This window comes from Xyrauchen texanus, chromosome 9 (assembly GCF_025860055.1).
Source record: "Xyrauchen texanus isolate HMW12.3.18 chromosome 9, RBS_HiC_50CHRs, whole genome shotgun sequence".
NCBI classification, from domain to species: Eukaryota; Metazoa; Chordata; class Actinopteri; order Cypriniformes; family Catostomidae; genus Xyrauchen; species Xyrauchen texanus.
Window position 1 is genome coordinate 7822093 of NC_068284.1, and position 21968 is coordinate 7844060.

Below are 21968 nucleotides of genomic sequence, written 5' to 3' on the forward strand. Positions count from 1 at the left end.
TAAACGTTACGCACAAGTGCGGCATATCAAGAAATGTACAAATCAGGATGTATATCGTGTACACTCTCTCTCTCTCTCTCACACACACACACACACACACACAAGCGCGTAAACAGTGAACGTTACGCACAAGCGCAGCATATCAAGAAATGTACAAATCAGGATGTATATCGTGTACTCTCTCTCTCTCACACACACACACACACAAGCGCGTAAACAGTGAACGTTACGCACAAGCGCAGCATATCAAGAAATGTACAAATCAGGATGTATATCGTGTACTCTCTCTCTCTCACACACACACACACACACACACACAAGCGCGTAAACAGTGAACGATACGCACAAGCGCAGCATATCAAGAAATGTACAAATCAGGATGTATATCGTGTACTCTCTCTCTCTCTCACACACACACACACACACAAGCGCGTAAACAGTGAACGTTACGCACAAGCGCAGCATATCAAGAAATGTACAAATCAGGATGTATATCGTGTACTCTCTCTCTCTCACACACACACACAAGCACGTAAACAGTGAACGTTACGCACAAGCGCAGCATATCAAGAAATGTACAAATCAGGATGTATATCGTGTACTCTCTCTCTCTCTCTCTCTCACACGCACACACACACACAAGCACGTAAACAGTGAACGTTACGCACAAGCGCAGCATATCAAGAAATGTACAAATCAGGATGTATATCGTGTACTCTCTCTCTCTCTCTCACACACGCACACACACACACAAGCGCGTAAACAGTGAACGTTACGCACAAGCGCAGCATATCAAGAAATGTACAAATCAGGATGTATATCGTGTACTCTCTCTCTCTCACACACACACACACACACACAAGTGCGTAAACAGTGAACGTTACGCACAAGCGCAGCATATCAAGAAATGTACAAATCAGGATGTATATCGTGTACTCTCTCTCTCTCTCTCACACGCACACACACACACAAGCGCGTAAACAGTGAACGTTACGCATTTATCAGATCCTTCAAATCCTCACAGTTTTCCTTTACCTTTTCATTGTGGTAGGTTATATTCAGCTTCCTTTGCTCATCAAGTGCAAGGTTGATCCGAGATTTTCCAAAGGTTTTCAGTGTAATTTGACACTGGATGTGAGCTGACGACTTTTCATGCTTGGTTAAAGCTGCTGGCAGGTTGTTCAAATCACAATATCCTGCTGAAGTCCAAACAGTCTGACTGGTTGAAAAAAGCAGGCAGGGATAGCAGTACAGCCGCTGATTGTTAGAACAGCCACATAGCCAATCTTTTCTTACATACCAATCAGTTTGAAATGATCGGATAATTTTTGGGCCCTTTTGCTGTGCTAGTCCATCTAAGGCTGGCGTAGACCTCCCTCTTGCAATTAACTCATATTTGGTTATAAAATTTCCTAATTCCGTGATTACGGCCGGTGTTCTGTCATTTTGAATTTGGCGGGGATTAGGCATGTACGCTAGCTGTGGTGTAATGACGTTAGCTACGCAAATGTCCAGGAATATCTCGATTTTAATTGGTCCATGTCTGATACGTAACGGAGATGATTACGGGCATAACATATTTACGTCAAAAGGCACAGCAGATTTGTGCTTTTGCCGTACATGTTAAAGAATACAGGATCGAGTGCGCATCGCTAACATGGGTTTTCCGCTTGTCGTCTGTAATGAATGGACCGTAAAAGCACTGCTTATTCTACCATTTGTTTTTAGTTGATTATGCGTAACTGCTACATTTGTCATCATAACGTCTAAACAATTGGAATAACACACATATTGCATATATAAATCACAAGAATAAAAAGTAAAAATACAAATACAAGTTTATTATTTAATAAACATTTTATTTTTGAATTTTGGCAGGGTAGGCAGTGCCTAGTTTGCCTACCCAGACCGCACGTCAGTGGCCTCCACTCTCCCCTGGATGTAACCTGCCGCGATAGCGTGTCCGCTGTGCTGTTGAGGTAGCCTGGGATGGGAGTGGCTCACAGCGACTTGAGTCGGTGCTGACTGGTTGATATACGCCGCTGCGGCTGCGTTGTCCGTCTGGAGCAACACATGCTTGCTCCGGATCAATGGCAAAAGCCTCCTCAGGGCAAGTAGTACTGCCAGCAACTCGAGGCAGTTGATGTGCCAACGCAGTCGCGGGCCAGTCCAAGGGCCAGCGACTGAGTACCCACTGCATACGGTGCCCCAGCCCCGTTGGGAGGCATCTGTCGTGACCACGGCATGTCTGGAGACCTGGCACGCCTCAGCTTGAACAGGGCCATGATGATTCACTTTTGGGTCAGAACCGGCGGCAACCTGTGATAGACACAACATCAGGACCCATATTACAGTCCTATCAGAAGGGCAACTGCTCCCTTTTGATTGCAATTCGTCCTCTTCTGGTTGCTTTTATTTGTGAAATTAAAATGATATTAAGCGGTCTAATTTCAATGAATTGTGTTGAATTTGTTTCTTTTGTGATAAACCAAAACTTATTCTACAAAGCGTTTTTTTTTTTTTTGGCATGACATCATCACACACACACCCTTTTTATCTATAAAAGGCCATTTGAATGGAAATGGGCAGAAGACGGCAAATTTCGCAAAAATATTTTTAAGCGTTTTCTCTTTGTCGATAACAAAAAGCGAAAAAGTGGATGGAAACTAGTTATGATGCTGTTAATCTTCTCTGTTTTTGAATGAAACACTGTATTTGTCTATTTGTTGAATTTTAAAGTCTCCGCTCGGGAGATATTGAGCCATGAGATTTTCTCATCTCAGTGTTGCAAGTTCAGTGGGATTCATGAGCAATACCGTATGTGCACATCTGGAAATCTTCAGGGTTCATGTTTGTTTTACTGACAAACCGTTCCATTCTGCATTTGCCACCTATTGTTTGTGAACAGTGTTGGGTAGTAACAGACTACATGTAATCTGGATTACATTACATACATCAGATTACAAATATTAGGTACTTAGAGTACATTATCTTTTAAAAGACATGCAATCATTTTACAGTTAAATAATTAGCTATTTTTATATATTACATAAATACATATTGACCAATCAGGCAACAACAATTAAATCGTTTACTGATAATTGACCATTATTTACTGATTGTGCCCATGCATTTTACAAAAGCTTTCTGATCCAGAGACTGAAATATGTCCAGTATTAAGTAGTTTTTACTAGTTAACTGGTAAACGTAACAAGTTTACTACTCTAACTACTATGTTTAAAGTATGTTATTTGGTATTTAAAGCACTTAAATGAATATTCAATACAAGTTAAGATCAGTTGACAGAATTTGTAGCATTATGTTGATTATCACAATAATTAATTTCAAATCGTCCTTCCTTTTCTTCCAAAAAAAGTTCAAATCTGTGTTACAATGAGGCACTTACAATGGAAGGGAATGATGCCAATCCGTAAACATTCAAATACTCATTGTTTCAAGTATAAAAGTATAGCCACAAGACAAACAATATGTGTGTTAGATTAGCTCACATGGTTCAGATAACTGTCTGGATATTGTCTGCTTTGTTTGAAGTGTTTGGTTGACAGTTGCAATGTGTTTTTCAAGATATTAATCTGATTTTTGCCCAATTTCCTCCAAAATGTATCATTATTTTTAGAGCTTCCATTACATTGAACCAGCATTTGTTGTATTGTAATTATCTACTCAAATTGCCCTTTTTGTTGATAAAAAGCCAGATGAAGTGCCATGTTTATAAGTAATGTCTGCCATTGTACTAGCAGATCTGCCATTTTAATTTTGCCTTATGGTATGGTTTAAAAAAGAAGAGGTTTGATTTTTTTCTTAAAAAAACAACACGACTGCATGTGTACTTATTCCGTTTGATACAAAGAGAAGAACTGGACTAACTGTGATAATGCTGTCAACATGGCACCTCAAAATCAGCAAAGCAATTGAAATAAAGCAAATAATATGAACTGTTATACGTCATGGGCTAGATTCACTTATATTTATGTTAGACATATACATGCTTTTGTCAGTGTGACTTTATGCACTGTGCAAATAAAAACAGTAAGTTGTTACTGAACATTCTTTGTTGTCATTATATTATTATTTGTCTTAAAAGTGTTATTAGGATCTAAAATAACAGATGTAAGTCTTGCAATGTTTTAAATGCATAGTAAAACATCCACCATATCATGTAATTCTCTTCACAAATAAAATATGTATTTGTGGCAGAGTGTGTATGGTAATAGTATAGACATCAATGCTTATGCCTGCATAATAATATTTAGCTGGTCAATGTTAGTTTAAGTTGCTTAAGCACCCTCAAACGAAACTTGGAGCTCCCTCAATTGCAGACCAGGGCAAACTACTGCCCGCGGGTCGATTTATCATGAACGTTTTAGATCTTTCTAAATCTGTCTTTTGGAACTATCGCACATCCACAAGCGTTAAATATGCTCAGGGTTGTCAGATAATAGATGCAACACCCCAATCAGAGATTTAAACAAACAAATTGGTAATATTTTGCCTTATGTCATACTTAATTTATCTGGCAAATCTACTGAATCTTGTGGTGTTGTTTTCGCACTAGAAATGACGTCACTTCCTGGAGGATGATGTCATTAAGGAAGCGTCTTTTTTTTGTTTTTGTTAAAGGAATATTATATAGAATTAAAAGTTACATTGTTGTAACTTAATATAATATATACAGTAAAATATCAAATTACATATTAAAACTATTCCATAGGAAAATATGATGTTGCTTTTTTAAATGTTAAAATTCATATGTTGATTAGAAAAAATGGCAATATCGGCTCAAACTAAATTAATTATGTTACTGTGCTATAAGAAAACAAAGATTATATCCATCTTTTTTTTAAATTATTATTTAGTTAGTTAAATGTTATCCAATGTATTTTTAGTATTATATGAAATTGCGCTGCATATTTTATTTTGAGGTAAATCTCATGTTGCGTCCAGCTTAGAGCAGCACTTTCCTGCATGATCATGTCTTACATCAACACCATCATGTGCAAAGAGAGCGTTTATTAATCCTGCAGTTGGAAAGATAAAAATTTAAATAAAAATATTTCTTTTTAATAAATAAAAGGTTGTCAAGTGATCAATCATGAACAAAACTACTAAGATAAGTTCATGAATTAATATAGTTCATTAATTAGAAGATATAATAGTGGTTTTGTGCAAAAAAAAAATGCAGGCATAAAGTCACTAAATTCAAATGTCTAATATTTAGCTAGAAGTCCAAAGGTTATATTGAAAACCGCTCAAAACAAACAATTATCTATTGATCCATTCTGACTCATTTACCAGAAATAAAGACGTCAATTTCTCATCTTTATTTGAACAAATCCTTGAAAAGTCTTTGGAGTTTTTACATTTGTTCTATGCTTAAAAGATACTTAGCGAAACACTTTACATGATGTGATATTGTTAACATTTTGCTCTAGTCTTCTTATAGCTCATCATACACTTTTTCCCTGGAAGTTTTACTGCAAAAATTGCACTGCAATGTCTGTGCCAAAACAAAATGCAAGCCAAAATGTGTGTTATGCCATACATAAACACATCAATGGGTGTGCAATGTAACTGCAGTGTTGTCCCTTGTGTACGAAAGTGTTTTCTGTTGTCAGAGATGAGAGGAGGGGTTGTTGGGTAGGTTCGAGTTTTAAGGTCGGTTACTGACTAATCTATTCTAGTCCGTCTAGGTTTCCTTGATGTTACAATGCCCCGTTTTTCAACAGCAAATTTAGCTCACAGCACAGCAAAACTTTGTTTGGCCATTATATGGTATGTATGAATTCATTTAACTTTGAGTGTGAGCGTATGATATTTTTCCCAGTGTTTTGGGTTCACTTTACCGTCAAGCATTGATTGTGTCTGTTAGTCTATAACATTTCAAGTTTAATATTTGCTGTTAGAGTACATTGTATTTATTATTCTTAATGTTTTAGTTGTAAATGTTATATTTGTTGTAAATAGTAGGTTCTGAATTTGTGTTCTAAAAATAATTTGATCTAGTATAAAAATTGTTTTATTTTTACTTCCACCAGTGCCTTAATAGTTTGTAGTTCAGAAAACAGGAACACTCAAAAACAATCTCTAGGCCCTGTGGACTGTTTAATGTCAGAATGGTCTTCATGGACACGGTGTGACCCCTGCCACAAGAAGAGGGTGAGAAATATGTCTCATGTATTATTAATCACATATTAGGCTAAACTATTACCAGTGTTGGGTGTGTTGCATTACTAAGTAATTAATAACTAATTATATTACTTTTCCTTAAATAAAAAGTAAAGTAAGAGTTACTTCTAAAGTATTTGTGTTAAAAATTGTATAGACAATAGAACAATTCTATCAAAAAAACAACAGTAAAATTAAAGTCTAATGTTAAAATATAAATTTTATAATTTATCGCTGCTCCCTTAAATGCTTTGGCCAGTTCAAGAATAATTTATGTGATTTAATATGATTTATTTGAAAAAATTAAGTTTCATGTCTGCGATGGACTGGCGACCTGTCCAGGGTGTCCCCCGCCTTTCGCCCAATGTTAGCTGGGATAGGCTCCAGCCCCCCGTGACCCTGTACACAGGATAAGCGGTTGACGATGGATGGATGGATGGATGAAGTTTCATGTCTATCCTTATATTCTCCCTGTATTCTTCATCAGGTCGAGGTTGATTTGGGTTTTAAAAAGTAATTAATTGGTAATCCAATTACTTTTCAGTCAGAGTAATTGGTACAGTAATCGAATTACAATGTAAAAGATGTAATTAGTAGTTAGTAATTAATAACTTTTTAGAGAAGCTTACCCAACACTGCTCATTACTTGTTGACATTGGGAGAGAAATCTGGTCATTACCAGCCTGTTTGGTCTGCCATGTTATGGAGTTATATTTGTGCCAAAATCTGCACATGCAAGATGATATTGAGCGTACAAAACTTTTCTGTGCTTAAGATGATATTGAGCATTCAAAAAGTTTTCTGCACGCAAGATGATATTGAGCATTCAAAAATGTTCTGCGCGCAAGATGATATTGAGCGTTCAATAATGTTTTGCGCGTGTAAGATTATATTGAGCGTACAAAAGTTTTCTGCACGCAAGATGATATTGAGCGTACAAAAGTTTTCTGCACGCAAGATGATATTGAGCGTTCAAAAATGTTCTGCGCGCAAGATGATATTGAGCGTTCAAAAATGTTCTGCGCGTGTAAGATTATATTGAGTGTACAAAAATGTTCTGCGCGCGTAAGATGATATTGAGCGCACAAACATTTTCTGCGCGCAAGATGATATTTTTAGATGGTTGCTGTAGCTAGCTCAACTGTCCAATCGCAGAGCGCTTGTAAGCAGTTCCTAATAGCCAATTATGATGTAGGAGGCGGGACTTGTCAGAATACGGGGCTGCGTTCCACTTCACCTTTAACATCTACTCGCTAACTCCCCTAAGCACTTCCCCTCGGGGAATCTCCAACGGCATTTTGGAAGTCCATTTCACTTCGTTAAGTGAGCGAGGGAAGTTTCTGTTGATAGACCCTCAACCCCTCGATTTTGGCCAAGGGAGCGAGGCTACTCTGATGTACACTTCAGGCAGCTCCATATCCCACAATGCAACACGATCGCGACGTGACAGCATATCACGCTTCATCAACTCCACTCCCACACAACTCCAAAGTATGATGGAAGTGAATTTAGGTCAGTTAAGCAGTTTAGAAAAGTTATTTTGGGATTTAACAGCATAATACTTGTAGCTACTTTAAACTGTTTATCACACAGTTATAGCCTATGTGCAGGGCTGGACTGGTAATCTGGCATCTGAGCGGGCCAGTGGGTCGCCCACGAAACGGACTGAATTAGCGGTAAGCTATAATGAGCCGCCGCGTTATGCAGAACGGACCACAAAACGGTGCGCGCAATATGCAGAAAAGGACAGCGAACACCCCCCATTTGAACATGCATTTGAACAGCGGTGAAACACTTTCTTGTGATGTGTTACATTCATACGAGCAGACAGAGAAGTAAGTTTGAAGTAAGTTTGGATCAGAAGAAATAGAAATAAACCTTGTGTAAATTGTTAGCTTTACGCTAAGCTAAAATGCTATTTCTAGCCATTTTACATGCACGTGTTACCAGACACGAACATATTTTTTTATCAAGAAAATTCCCGTTGGATCATAATTTCTTTTTTTCTTGTAAGAGCTTTGATATTAGGGTAAAAATCATATTCTTGATGATCATTTTTTTATTGTTTTCCTGTAAAAATATCAAAAAATTCTTAAAACAAGATCAATTTGATTTATCTTGTTTTAGAAACAACACTGCACAATATAATTGGGTTTTTCAGAGAATTTTTATTTTATTTTTAACATGTGTATTTTGAGTTTTTATAGTCAAAACAAGTGAAAAAATCTACCAGTGCTGAAGAAGTAATCCAAAGTATTTAGAATACATTACTAATCTTGAGTAATCTAATGAAATATGTTACAAATAACATTTTACAGCATGTATTCTGTAATCTGTAGTGAATACATTTCAAAAGTAACCCTCCCAACACTGGCAGTGATGTACATCCGAGTCCATGAGACGGAGTGCTGTTTGCTAGGGAAGGGGATACAAATTTGAAATGGAATGCAGCCCGGGTGGAAAAGCAATGAGTCTTTCAGCAATGAGTGGAAAAGCAACGAGCAGTCTAAAGTTCTTAGCACATGCAGAGCACGTATGGGGAAAGAGAGCCAGTGTTGGGCAAGCTAATCAAAAATATAGCAAGCTAAACTACAAACTACTCAACAGAAAATGTAGTTAAGCAAAGCTAAAAGCTACACTTTAGAGAAAGTAGCAAGTTACACTACAAGCTACACGCAAAAAGTAGCTTGAAACAATTAAGTCACTTCATATTTTTTCAACCAGATGCACAGAGCATACTGTCATAGACAAAGCATCTAAAATACTTATTCACATAATGTTTATCAAAGCCATGGTACAGTATAGTACAGTACAGTATAGAGCCATACAGGTGCATTATAAAATGTATGTGCATGTAAAAATATTTCATATTTATACATGCTACCTATACAAACACATGTGTTCAAAATTAAAAATCACTATTTTTACATTTCATTATTCGTATTGATACTACTCCCTCTACAATACCTATTTGAACATAATTTCCTTTGCACATTCATGTATAAAAACTCATATATTATTCATCTTATCCTGTAATTCTGTCTTGCTGTTGTATATTTCTGTATGTACTGGAAGCCTCTAATCAGAGGTCAATTGATATATGATTACCACATTCATTTACAATTGAATGTACACTACCATTCAACAGTTTTGAAACACTTGACTGAAATGTTTCTCATGATCTTAAAAATATTTTGATCTGAAGGTGTAGGCTTAAATGTTTGTGCTCAAAGGATACCATGGTACTACTATGGCACTTCACTATATGACTACCTTATTTGTATATCTCTGTATTAACATGGGCCTCCCAGGTAATGGTGCATCTCCAAAAAACATGGTAATGCCATGGTACTTCTTTGATGTGTTTTCGTGTAGGCTACTTATCATTTTTATACTCTTTTGGTGGTTACCTGCATTGCCATTCAAGCTGTACACATGTTAAACTTAATAAAGACCTTTTATCACTGGCAAATACGATAGGATACATTTGCAGGTTTGGTTTCCATTGATTGTAGATCCACTGCAACCAGTGTTATCTTTATTTTCCATATTTAAAAATATTCCTTGAGAGTGTTGTCAAGTGAAAGTGCACATCAAATGATTCAGCAGCCTGCACCTGAGCTTTGTGAGACATTCAGATTGAATCACAAACTGATTCAGACCTTTTTGCTATAACGTGTGACCGATTCTTTGTAAAGAACTGACTCAGATGAGTGATTCATTTGTGAGACAGACATCTTTAGTTCTGATTAAAAACTGGATAGCAAACAAATTTACTGAAAAGCTACTGAAAAGAAACGGGATGAGGTCAGGCAGTTCCAGGACAAGGATAAGGTCAGGCAGCCTCAGGATAGGATGTAGACAGGGTTGATGGTGGCCGCAGGGGAGATATTTGGTCAGTGGTGGCTGCTGGAGACAGGGCTGGGTCAGACTCACCAGCGGGTGATAGGGACAGGTTCGGGTCAGACTTTGCAGTGGCCAATGGGAACAGGATCAAGTCAGACTCAGGGCGACCGCTGGGGACAGGACCAGGACAGGCATTGGATTTGCAGACACCTTCTGGCAGCGGTAAGGTGCTGGCTTGGCAGACACCTCCTGGCAGGGGTCAGGCATGGGCTCAGTGGACGCCTGTTGGCAGGGGACCGGCGTGGGCTTGGCGGATGCCTGTTGGCAGGAGTCTGACTGGGTGTCGGCGGCTGGGCAGGGGTCAGGAAAGGCTGCTGTCTAAGGGTCAGACCTAGCCACACGGACCCTTCTCTTCCTCCTCCTGCTCCTCTTGAGGGTGGAGGAAATGACAGCAGTGAGTTTGGATGCCTCCTGCCAGTCAGCAGCAGTTGCTGGGGCAAAGGGGCAATAGCCCTGCCAACAATATTGCAGCCTTGAGGACAGGGGCATGTCTTTGGGGGCCAACTCTTGCCGGACCCTTAATTTACTTAGGTTATATAACCGGAAATCAATTAATGTGTTAGATCTAGTAGAAAATTATCCTTGAGGTAATAATTTTATGTTACTATTTTTTGCAGTGTATAAAAATAGTATACATTTTGATAGACAAATTTTACTTAAAGACGTCACTAACATTAAATTTTTACAGAAAATATAGCATATCGTAGATAGGTCATGTTACTACAGGTATCTGTTCATAAACGACATATTTATGTACATGTTCAAGATCAAACAAAATAATTTGAGAGTTTAACTTGATTGATTTTTGTGTCTGTGCATGTCTCTCAATGACTTTTATCTCTTCAGTATCGCTATGCCACAGTGATCCAGCCATCTGAGTTTGGAGGAGAACCGTGTCATGATCACGGCAGAGAGGAGGAGCCTTGCACTCCTCCATCTCGATACTCATGTCAGACTCGCACTCCTTTATGCCAGGGCTTCCGCTGTACCATCACAGGTGACCATTCATCAACACTGAACAATTCAAATAACTGCAAGATGAAGACAAATAAAACATACATGAAATACAATAATTAATTGTTTATTTTGGGTCCATACTCAGTGGCCCCAAAATTATGGACACTTAAATTTAGAATTGTATGAATGTCATTACATTAGATATACACTCACCTAAAGGATTATTAGGAACACCTGTTCAATTTCTCATTAATGCAATTATCTAATCAACCAATCACATGGCAGTTGCTTCAATGCATTTAGGGGTGTGGTCCTGGTCAAGACAATCTCCTGAACTCCAAACTGAATGTCAGAATGGGAAAGAAAGTTGATTTAAGCAATTTTGAGCGTGGCATGGTTGTTGGTGCCAGACGGGCCAGGCCGGTTCACAATCTGCTCAGTTACTGGGATTTTCACGCACAACCATTTCTAGGGTTTACAAAGAATGGTGTGAAAAGGGAAAAACATCCAGTATGCGGCAGTCCTGTGGGCGAAAATGCCTTGTTGATGCTAGAGGTCAGAGGAGAATGGGCCGACTGATTCAAGCTGATAGAAGAGCAACTTTGCCTGAAATAAACACTCATTACAACCGAGGTATGCAGCAGCATTTGTGAAGCCACAACATGCACAACCTTGAGGCGGATGGGCTACAACAGCAGAAGACCCCACCGGGTACCACTCATCTCCACTACAAATAGGAAAAAGAGGCTACAATTTGCAAGGGCTCACCAAAATTGGACAGTTGAAGACTGGAAAAATGTTGCCTGGTCTGATGAGTCTCGATTTCTGTTGAGACATTCAGATGGTAGAGTCAGAATTTGGCATAAACAGAATGAGAACATGGATCCATCATGCCTTGTTACCACTGTGCAGGCTGGTGGTGGTGGTGTAATGGTGTGGGGGATGTTTTCTTGGCACACTTTAGGCCCCTTAGTGCCAATTGGGCATCGTTTAAATGCCACGGCCTACCTGAGCATTGTTTCTGACCATGTCCATCCCTTTATGGCCACCATGTACCCATCCTCTGATGGCTACTTCCAGCAGGAGAATGCACCATGTCACAAAGCTCGAATCATTTCAAATTGGTTTCTTGAACATGACAATGAGTTCACTGTACTAAAATGGCCCCCACAGTCACCAGATCTCAACCCAATAGAGCATCTTTGGGATGTGGTGGAACGGGAGCTTCGTGGCCTGGATGTGCATCCCACAAATCTCCATCAACTGCAAGATGCTATCCTATCAATATGGGCCAACATTTCTAAAGAATGCTTTCAGCACCTTATTGAATCAATGCCACGTAGAATTAAGGCAGTTCTGAAGGCGAAAGGGGGTCAAACACAGTATTAGTATGGTGTTCCTAATAATCCTTTAGGTGAGTGTACATTAGGTATGATAGACCAAGTGCCATTTATAAATTATATATATATTATAAATTATAAATAAGTTTGTTAGGTTTTAAATGATGAAACATTAGATATGAAGGAAGACATAATGTATTTGGATACTTTGTGGTTGTCAAACATTCAGCATGATGACATGTGAGATTGACATGTTGCTACCGAATGTTCCAGTATTTTGACATTGATCAAATTCTGCCGAGTTACTGACAAGCGCTTCTCCCATTAGACATGTTTGCATTTATTCAAGTGTATTTATCTTTTCCTGCATATTTATTTGTTCACCACTAGCACGTTGCACTTGCTCGTTTTGATTATGGGGGACTTGATATGTCCATTTTTTTTTTACTTGATAAATTGGTTGCCAACCCAAAAGTACCTTACGTGAGGGAAATCTGTTATCTCTGCATATGCATTTTCTGAAAAACCATCATTTCTGGATATAGATGTCATAAAAAAATCTATTTTCAACATCAAGAATGCGTTTGTTTTTAATGTTATCCCAATTGAATAATAATAATAAAAAAAAAAAAAATACATTTTGACCCATAAATTACACTGATTTTATTTATTTAAAAAAAGTTTATTGAAAAATATAATCATGACATTAAGACATTTTCTGTGCACATGTGCATGGCAAATGAATAATTTGCCCCAGCCACTGATCTAGTGCCAGCCAGCTGAGCCATTTTTTCTCTGCATTTGGATTTGAGAAAAGAAAACTGATCCTAGACCAGCAGTTATGGGCAGCATTTTACCTAAAGGCGATCCGAAGCAGTAGAAGGCAGTAGATTAGTCATTGACAAAACGGGTTTAAAAAAGTGAAGTCAGGACTGAAAAACGCTTTAGAAGCATTTGTTTGCCGATGTCACTTGCTTTGAAAATTTTATTCCAGTGCAATGACACTGACTCTCTTCTCATATAGAAGTATAAAGACAAGATATCTTCATATTTCATCAGATACCATATTTTTTTTAAGATGTGTCTGTTTTAACAGGTCGCTGTGTGTTGGAGGGTCTTCTCTGTAATGGTGATGATGACTGTGGTGATGGATCTGATGAACAGAAATGTGATAAAGTGCACAAAGCATGTAATCAGCCAACTAAAGAGTATTATGGAATAGAAAATCTGGCTAAAGGGTGAGATTTTGATACACTTCTATAATCACAAATTGCACTAATCCATAGGCTCCATTGGTAAGTCCAAGATGACACAAAGACAAGTTACTGAGTGCACCTTAAATATATTGCCAATTGAATGCTGGGTCACCACTTGATGTCCAGTGTACAATCAGTTAATAAACCTGAACATTATATTTGGATCAAATGAAAAGAGATTGTGTCTTTTCATTTGTAGAATTAACATCTTGAATGGGAATCTGGAGGCAGTGGTGCTTGACAACCGCTACTATGCTGGTAGCTGCTTGCCTAATTTTATTCAGGACGTTCGCTTCAGGAAGCCATATAATCTACAACAGTACACAATAGAGGCATGTCTCTCCTCAATTACCACACAATATTGCACATTACATGCTACAAAAACTAGTTACATTTGTTCAAAAATGAGTACCCCCGTAAATTCCGGACTATTGAGCGCACCCGAATATAAGCCGCACCCACTGATTTTTAAATAAAATATTATTTTGAACATAAATAAGCCGCACCTGTCTATAAGCCGCAGGTGCCTACCGGTACATTGAAACAAATGAACTTTACTCAGGCTTTAACGAAACACGGCTTGTAACAAAAATAAATGGGCTTTAACGAAACACGGTGTGGCAGCGGGGGCGTGGTCAAGCGCCCGTCCGGGAGAGAAAAGCGGTAAGGGCGCTTACACCTGAGCTAAATTATGTCTAACACCGGTGTCTAATTTCAGTAAGCATGGGGAGAGCGGCATAAAAGGCAGCAGCCACAGAGCTGAGAGAGTGACACACGTCAGTCTAGTGTTGGCGCATAGAGGAATTGAGAAACTTTATAAAATTGATTGTAAACATTGCTGTGGCCATTAAAAGCCTTACCTGGAACGTCAAGTGCCCTGCTGAAAACTGTCACACTGGTGCCCGTGTGACAGTTTTCCCAAGAAGGACACGTGAAGCAGGGCACTTGAAATTAGACACCGGTGTTAGACATAATTTAGCGCAGGTGTAAGCGCCCTTACAGCTTTTCTCTCCCGGACGGGCGCTTGACCACGCCCCCGCTGCCACACACGGCTTGTAATAAAACATTTGCAGTAAACAGTAGCCTACCAAGAAAGTCATTGGTCACTATCTTCCTCGTCCTGTGCACTGAAACCACTGAAGTCATCTCCTTCGGTGTCGGAGTTGAATAGCCTCAGATTTAGTTGTCTTTTTGCACTGAGTCAATTCCTCACGCTGCTGTTTCCAGCGTCTTATCATCGACTCATTAAGACCAAGCTCCCGTGCAGCAGCTCTATTTCCTTTTCAACAGCCAGATCAATCGCCTTCAACTTGAAAGCAGCATCATATGCGTTTCTCCATGTCTTTGCCATGGTGAGGGTGACAAAATTACTACCGTAATCAGAATGATGGGAAGTTTGAGCCGCTCGATTTAATCTAAACAGTAAACAAAAAAGTTGTTTTGACCTTAACCCGTTCGGCAATTTCATTGGTCTAATGAAAGCTTCACGCCGCCAAAAAACTGAGCACGTCACAGAATGTTTTTTTAATATTTATATATATATATATATATATATATATATATATATATATATATATATATATATATATATGACATTTAGCGGGAAAAATCCATATATTAGCCGCGTCATTGTATAAGCCGCGAGGTTCAAAGCGTGGGAAAAAAGTTGCGGCTTATAGTCCGGAAATTACGGTACTTCTTTGGTGAAGGTGTATCATCTAGCGATACTAGTTAAGAACTAGCTAATAACTAGCTATTGTCGAGGCTGTATTTATGTGGGATATAATTCTCTTTTGTTATTTACAGTCAAAAGGCTCCTATGATTTCAAGCTGGAGGCATTTGAGTCATACAGTGACTTCTCTACAAGTGAAAGCAAGGCAACTCTGTCCAAGACCAGTGTCTCTATTGGAATTGCTTTTCCTAATGTTTTTGAATTCGGTTTTAATTATAATGACCACAAGTACAAGAAGTCAGTGAAGAAGATGCGCAGCTTTGCAGGGACGGTAAGATGTGTATCTACTACTACTTCATTAGTAATAGGATGAGGACTATCTTGGTTAAATTCGATTTTTAAATTTTCTGAAGAATATTTGAATGTGTTTGCCCATGCAAAACCTACAAGCACAATGCTGGGGTGTTGTGGGTGGATACCAGGGCATTGCTACTGTATGTGGTTGCTATATGGTTGCTGTGCTGCTCCATGATCAGTGCCAATCTATGGCACTTTTTTGGCCAATTTTTACATCAGCTGGGGGAAACTCTGTTTATAGTATGAGCAAAGACATTTGCCTTAGCAAACACCACAAACTAGAAATTATATCAAATATAAAGAAGAAACAGATGTCATTTTGGCTTATAACATATTAAACCCATGCCCAAACTGTGACATCTTACACTATCTTTATCTGACTTTATTTGTTGTCCTCAGAAAAAGAAATTTATCCGTGCCCACTCTGAGCTTGAGCTAGCACGATATGCTTTAAAGACAGAAAAGCTGATGTTACACCCTGAGTTCCTGTCCCGCCTGCACTCCCTGCCATTGGAGTACACATATGGCGAGTACCGGCAGCTGTACAGCGACTATGGGACGCATTTCATAAAAGAGGCAATGCTCGGTGGAGACTTTGAGTATACTGTTGTGCTCAATGAGGAGAAATTAGAAAAATCCGGTAAGAAAAAAATTAGTTGGAAAGCAGAATACTGTAGGTTGTTGAACTAGTAAACTGTGAACCAAAAGCTTAAGTCTACAATGATTGCACATGCAGTCACATTACATTACATTTATGCATTTGACAGATACTTTTATTTCAAATTGACTCATGTTGCTTTAAATTATGCTGTACATTAAATAAATGTAGGCACTCCCTAGGAATAGAACCCACAACTTACACAACCGTTACAAGCACCATGATCTACCAGCTACAGGAACATGCACAGTTCATGCTGATTTTGCACAATCATTCTAGAAAATTCAGTGTGCCTTTGGGCATTCTGTATATTATTATTATGTATTTATTTATTTTAAAGCATGTTCTTTCCTTATCTAAACTAATTTCAGGAACACTTCCATCAAATGAATACTACTTGAAAACTTGAACGAATCCTTTATTCACTTATAGACAATTGAAGCAATCTGTTGGTGTTGGCAGTATGGTTCTGTTCTGGGCAAACTCTCAACAGGGAGTGCAAATAATTAACTCCCTCTCCCTAGGGGTAACAGAACAGATCCAGCAAATAAACAGTGGAAAGAAAAAGTATGTGAACCCTTTGGAATTAGCTGGTTTTCTGCATTAATTGGTGATAAAATGTAATCTCATCTTCATCAAAGCCACAAGTATAGATGAACACAATGTGCTTAAGCTAACAACACACAAACAAATCTTTTATTTCTCTATTGAACACATACCATTAAACTTTCACAGTGTATCCTTGGATTTAATAACTGGTCAATCCTCCTTTGGCAGCAATAACCTCAACCAAGTGTTTCTGGTAGCTGCGGATTAGACCTGCACAATGTTCAGAAGGAATTTTGGACCATTGTACCATACGGAACTGCTTCAACTCAGCTATATTTTTAGGATTGCTGGTGTGAATGGCTCTCGAAGTCATTCCACAGCATCTCTACTGGGTTAATGTCTGGGCTCTGACTGGGCCACTTCAAAAGTTGAATTTTCTTTTTTTGAAGCCATTCTGTAGAGGATTTACTTAGATTTTTATGGTCATTGTCCTGCTGTATCACCCAACTTCTACTGAGCTTCAACCACCCTGACATTATCCTGTAGGATATCTTGATTAACTTGGGAATTAATTTTTCCCACAATGATGCAAGCAGTCCAAGCCCGAAGCAGCAAAGCTCCCCAAATCATGATGCTCCCTCCACCATACTTCATCATGGGGATGATGTTTTCATGTTGGTATGCAGTAGCCTTTTTACGCCATATACAGTGTTGTGTGTTCTTCCCAAACAATTCAACCTTAGTTTTATCAGTCCACAAAACATTTTACCAGTAGTGTTGTGAATTGTCCAGGTGGTCTTTGGCAAACTTCAGGCATGCGGCAATGTTTTTTGTTGGAAAGCAGAGGTTTCCTTCATGGTGTCCTGCCATGGACACTATGCCTGTTTAATGTTTTACAAATACAAGTAGCCACAGTACAAAATTGTCTCCATTTATAGACAGTTTGTCTAATTGTGTACAGATGAATATCTAAGCTCTTCAAGATAAATTTGTAACCCTTTCCAGCTTAAAGCAAGGGAACAATTCTTAATTGTAGGTCTTCTGAAATCTCTTTTTTGCAAGGCATGGTCCACATCAGCAGATGCTTCTTCTGAATGGCAAACTCAAAATTTTTGAGTGCTTTTTATAAGTCAAAGTAGCTCTAACCCACACCTCCAGTCTCGTTTCATTAACTGGATGCCAGGTTTGCCAACTCCTGACTCTAATTAGCTTTTGTTGATGTAATTAGCCTAGAGGTTCACATACTTTATACTGTGAATGTTTGAATGATGTATTCAATGTGTACAAGAAGTATACAATAATTTGTGTGTTATATGTTAAATCAGTGTGTTCATTTTTATAACTTAGTTGAAGATCAAACCAGATTTTAATACAAATGTATACATAAATGCAGGAATTCCAAAGGGTGCACATACTTTTTTATTTCCTGTATTACAACATTGTATAATTTCTTTTTTTAAATAATTCTGACAGTGCAACATTGTACAATCCTTTTTGCATAATTAATTAAATGGACATGTAATAGAACTTCAAATATTGTATATCAAGTTGGTAAATCAAGAACAAGGTGCAATAACACATTGAAGATAGGAATTCCAACTGGCAATCATCTGTATTCTTAGAGCACAGAACAACAAGGCAGATATAGAGAAAACTAAAAGGCAAAGCTGCCATATAAGAAGTGGAGCTGGGGATGGAGGAGGATGTTAAGTGCAGCTTGCATTCATGCAATGGAAAGGCAGCTAAAGCAATAAATAAATGAACTTAAATAGGACCGCTCTGATAAGTGTCTGGATTGTATTGGTAGACTTCATGATCAGCTGTGCATCAGCTTATTGCAGCTTGATTAACATGACCTGTATGAACTGTTGCTATGATTAATATTTGCCATCTACTGTACATAGAATAACTTACATATACTTTCTTCTTCTTATACAGTATGAATGCACAGTACAAGTACGGTACATTTGCAATTGTATGACAAATAAAACTGTGACTTTGATTGTGTTGGTGCTGTCTTAAATTTAGGCTACACGCTCGATGATACCAAGAACTGTATTCAGTTAGGACTCAAAGTTGGGGTCAACATTGATGGACTGTATGTGAGTGGAGGATTGTCTGGAGGTGGCTGTAAAGGTCTACTGAAAGAACTCGGAGGTGAGGAAAAGCCACAGCTCCACAGTTCAGATAAATTAACTTATGTTAAAATACTTTCTTCTATGCCATTTGAATGTTTATAGATGAAAGCCATTTGTAGGTTGACTTCCGCAAAAAGTGTAAACACTGACTCAACAGTCAACTACTTGCAATGGTGTGTTTAGTGCTGGACCATCTGTTTGTCCATACAATGGAAGAATTTAACCGTTTGCTTTTTGCAAATACGTTTGATGCGGCAAGCAAAGAAATACTCGTTTAAAGTCTACATGAAATCCGAATTGATCATCGAAACTCCTGTTCTGTGTATGGTGATTCAGATTCCAGTGTATCCAATGAAATGGTTGAAGATTTAATTATTAAGGTGAGAGGAGGTGACAGTGAGACAGTTTCACGTCTAGCAGCAAAAGAACTACCAACTCCAGACATCATGCAACAATGGGGTGATGCTGTCTTCTACAATCCTGACTTTATCAACAGGAAGGTAAACCTCTCAATGAACATCTGTTTTTCTATGAAATGCATTAAATCGTCATTTGATTCAGGGAAAATTGTTTGAGATGATGTGCAACTGAATTCTGAAGCAAAATCTGCAATTTATAAGTTTCTGTATACCGTTCTGTATAAGTTCTACAACCTGACCTGAGCCTGACGGGAACGACGCATATGAAAAGACATCTCTAGACACCTGCTTTCTGTTTTATTCATTGTGCTCTGTCTAGCTTTTTATTAGAGCAGGTGTAAAACTGTTTATGTTAACTTTTACAACAAAATGATTACATAGGTCAGCATGTTGTTTCTGAGGGTTTCATACTGCTACCAATTTCAATGTGAGATCTGTCTGGACACTATACCGTATTGAATGTTGCCTACCATGCTTAAATGAAATACAGCATTTTGCAACCTCTTTACGTGCTTAGATATATATCAAATATAATGATATCGGTCGGGTCACACGGTTTCGAGTACGGGGGTTCAGATTTCAATTTAATGCTTTTTCAAGCATTAAAAAGCTGATTTACCAAATACTTTCAATTTACACTTGCAATTTAATATCTTATCCTATATTGAAAATATGCCTCTGTTATTATATGACTGAAGTTATTTTCACTTTTTAGATTGCAAAGTCAAGGATATACTGTAAGAGTTGAGTCAGCAAAAGTTGCATGCAAGCTATTTTTACAGATAGAGCCACTGTATGAGTTGGTGTCATCGCGAGACATCTCTGATGCTAACATCCTAAAGAAGAACCTGAGGAGAGCTCTGGCCGAGTACCTGAGAGAAATCAGCTCCTGTCGCTGTTCGCCCTGTTTGAATAACGGAATAGCACTCCTCAAAGGTGAGAATAACTATAAACAATTAATAACTAGCTAACAAAGCACGACAGGTTTTTAGGACTCTCTGTCAAGTTAAAAGTAGTTGAAAAATTTCAAAACACATCTCAAGATCCCTGTATTCTTTTGTGCTTCATCCAGATGAACATGTCTGTTCTCTCATTCTGTGTGGCTGCACTGCTTGCGTGATTTGTTTAGGCACACTGACTGCCCCCTGCTGACGCGGCTCTTAAAAACACAAAGTATGACTGAGTTCAGAATGGCATATTACTTATACTACTTCTGCCATATGTGCTATAGTAGTATGAATAGTATGGTAGTAAGCAAATCAGCACACAGCCAATGTATTTAAAATTTTAAAGGTGTACTCAATTTGTCTTTGTGTCATCTTCAGCTTACACTGACACCTAGAGGCTTGGATGCAGCATCATTTAAAATAAATAGTTTTCAGTTTCAGATGTCGTTGTAGAAATGTAGTATTCACAGTCAGCCATGATGACTTGAATCAATGAGTGAAAGTGTCAAATAACAGGACAGTTACTGAGATTAAGCGAGGAGTATTCAGCTGGTCATGTGATTCTAACATGGCTGCCCCCATGTAGAATAAAAAAACTCTAAATATCACAAATCCTGCTTTTGATTTATAAACTTTGTTAAATAATTTCCCAACAGATTGCTTAAAATGATCAATACATCATATTTGACAAAAGTGGTCCTGACTGAAATGATATTTTTTTTGCATAAATTTTTCTCATTAGGCTCCAGGTGTGTGTGTGTATGTCCAGCTGGTTTCAGGGGAGTGAGCTGTGAGATAACTCAAAGAAAAGGTGCTTCTGTGTGTGCCATGTTAATAATAATAGAGAGATATAATAGAATATATTGTTCATAAGACATTAAATGTAGTTTTATTTTATTATGGTAAATATTTTAGTTTTTTCTTTTCATTTTCTTTACACATCCAGTAATGGCAGTAGATGGCAGTTGGAGCTGTTGGTCTTCATGGTCCACCTGTACAGAGAGAACCCAGAGTCGCACCCGCCAGTGTAACAATCCAGCCCCACAGAATGGTGGAGTGACGTGCCTGGGACCTCAAGAGGAATCAGCTGATTGCTTCTAACGTACAATGTTACAATCAACCCATTTTGTATGGAAAAGACTTATAAAGTAGTTTAATAAAACCACACAACATACATTACTGAAAACTGCCTATTGTGGGTCATTTACACTACCGAATATGGTTGGCAATTAAACTATTTCTTTGAGCAAAGCTGTAATAAAAGCTGGAAACTGATTCCAGTGCATAGAAATCCATTGGTTAATGCGTTCTCTAGCTCTTACAGTTCCAGAGATAATAGTAAAAAATATTAGTTATTATAATATTAGCGCCAACTGGTAGCCTACTCTCACAAAACTTGGCACACAGCTTCTTGTAGACACTGTGCATGTATTTACATAGTTGCATAGCCATCGGACATTCACAAATACATTTGTCGGCAACTGAATTCTAATTGGCTGTTGGCCATTTTTGTTGACTTGTCTCATGGATATGTTAGCACTTGCCTCAATGAAAATGCATGCCAAAATGCATCAAGCGATTG

General features: G+C 38.2%; 1 protein-coding gene across 1 annotated transcript; it reads left to right on the forward strand.

Annotated features, from left to right (window-relative positions):
* Positions 1 to 5633: 5633 nt before the first annotated feature.
* c8b (complement component 8, beta polypeptide) lies at positions 5634 to 21572 on the forward strand. The gene is made up of 12 exons (XM_052133652.1): positions 5634 to 5793; positions 6057 to 6177; positions 10939 to 11089; positions 13486 to 13627; positions 13845 to 13977; positions 15452 to 15649; positions 16075 to 16315; positions 18911 to 19039; positions 19357 to 19520; positions 20222 to 20375; positions 21129 to 21197; positions 21333 to 21572. Exons 1-12 carry the CDS (start codon positions 5729 to 5731, stop codon positions 21485 to 21487), a joined length of 1722 nt encoding a protein of 573 aa, XP_051989612.1. The 5' UTR covers positions 5634 to 5728; the 3' UTR covers positions 21488 to 21572.
* The last annotated feature ends 396 nt before the right edge of the window (positions 21573 to 21968 follow it).

Bases quoted from the DNA above. Each gene is read 5' to 3' on its own strand.
- c8b (XM_052133652.1), top strand. From the start codon at position 5,729: ATGCCCCGTTTTTCAACAGCAAATTTAGCTCACAGCACAGCAAAACTT. The intron at 13,628-13,844 runs GTGAGATTTTGA...TTTCATTTGTAG, and splicing joins ATAGAAAATCTGGCTAAAGG to AATTAACATCTTGAATGGGA. The intron at 15,650-16,074 runs GTAAGATGTGTA...TGTTGTCCTCAG, and splicing joins TGCGCAGCTTTGCAGGGACG to AAAAAGAAATTTATCCGTGC.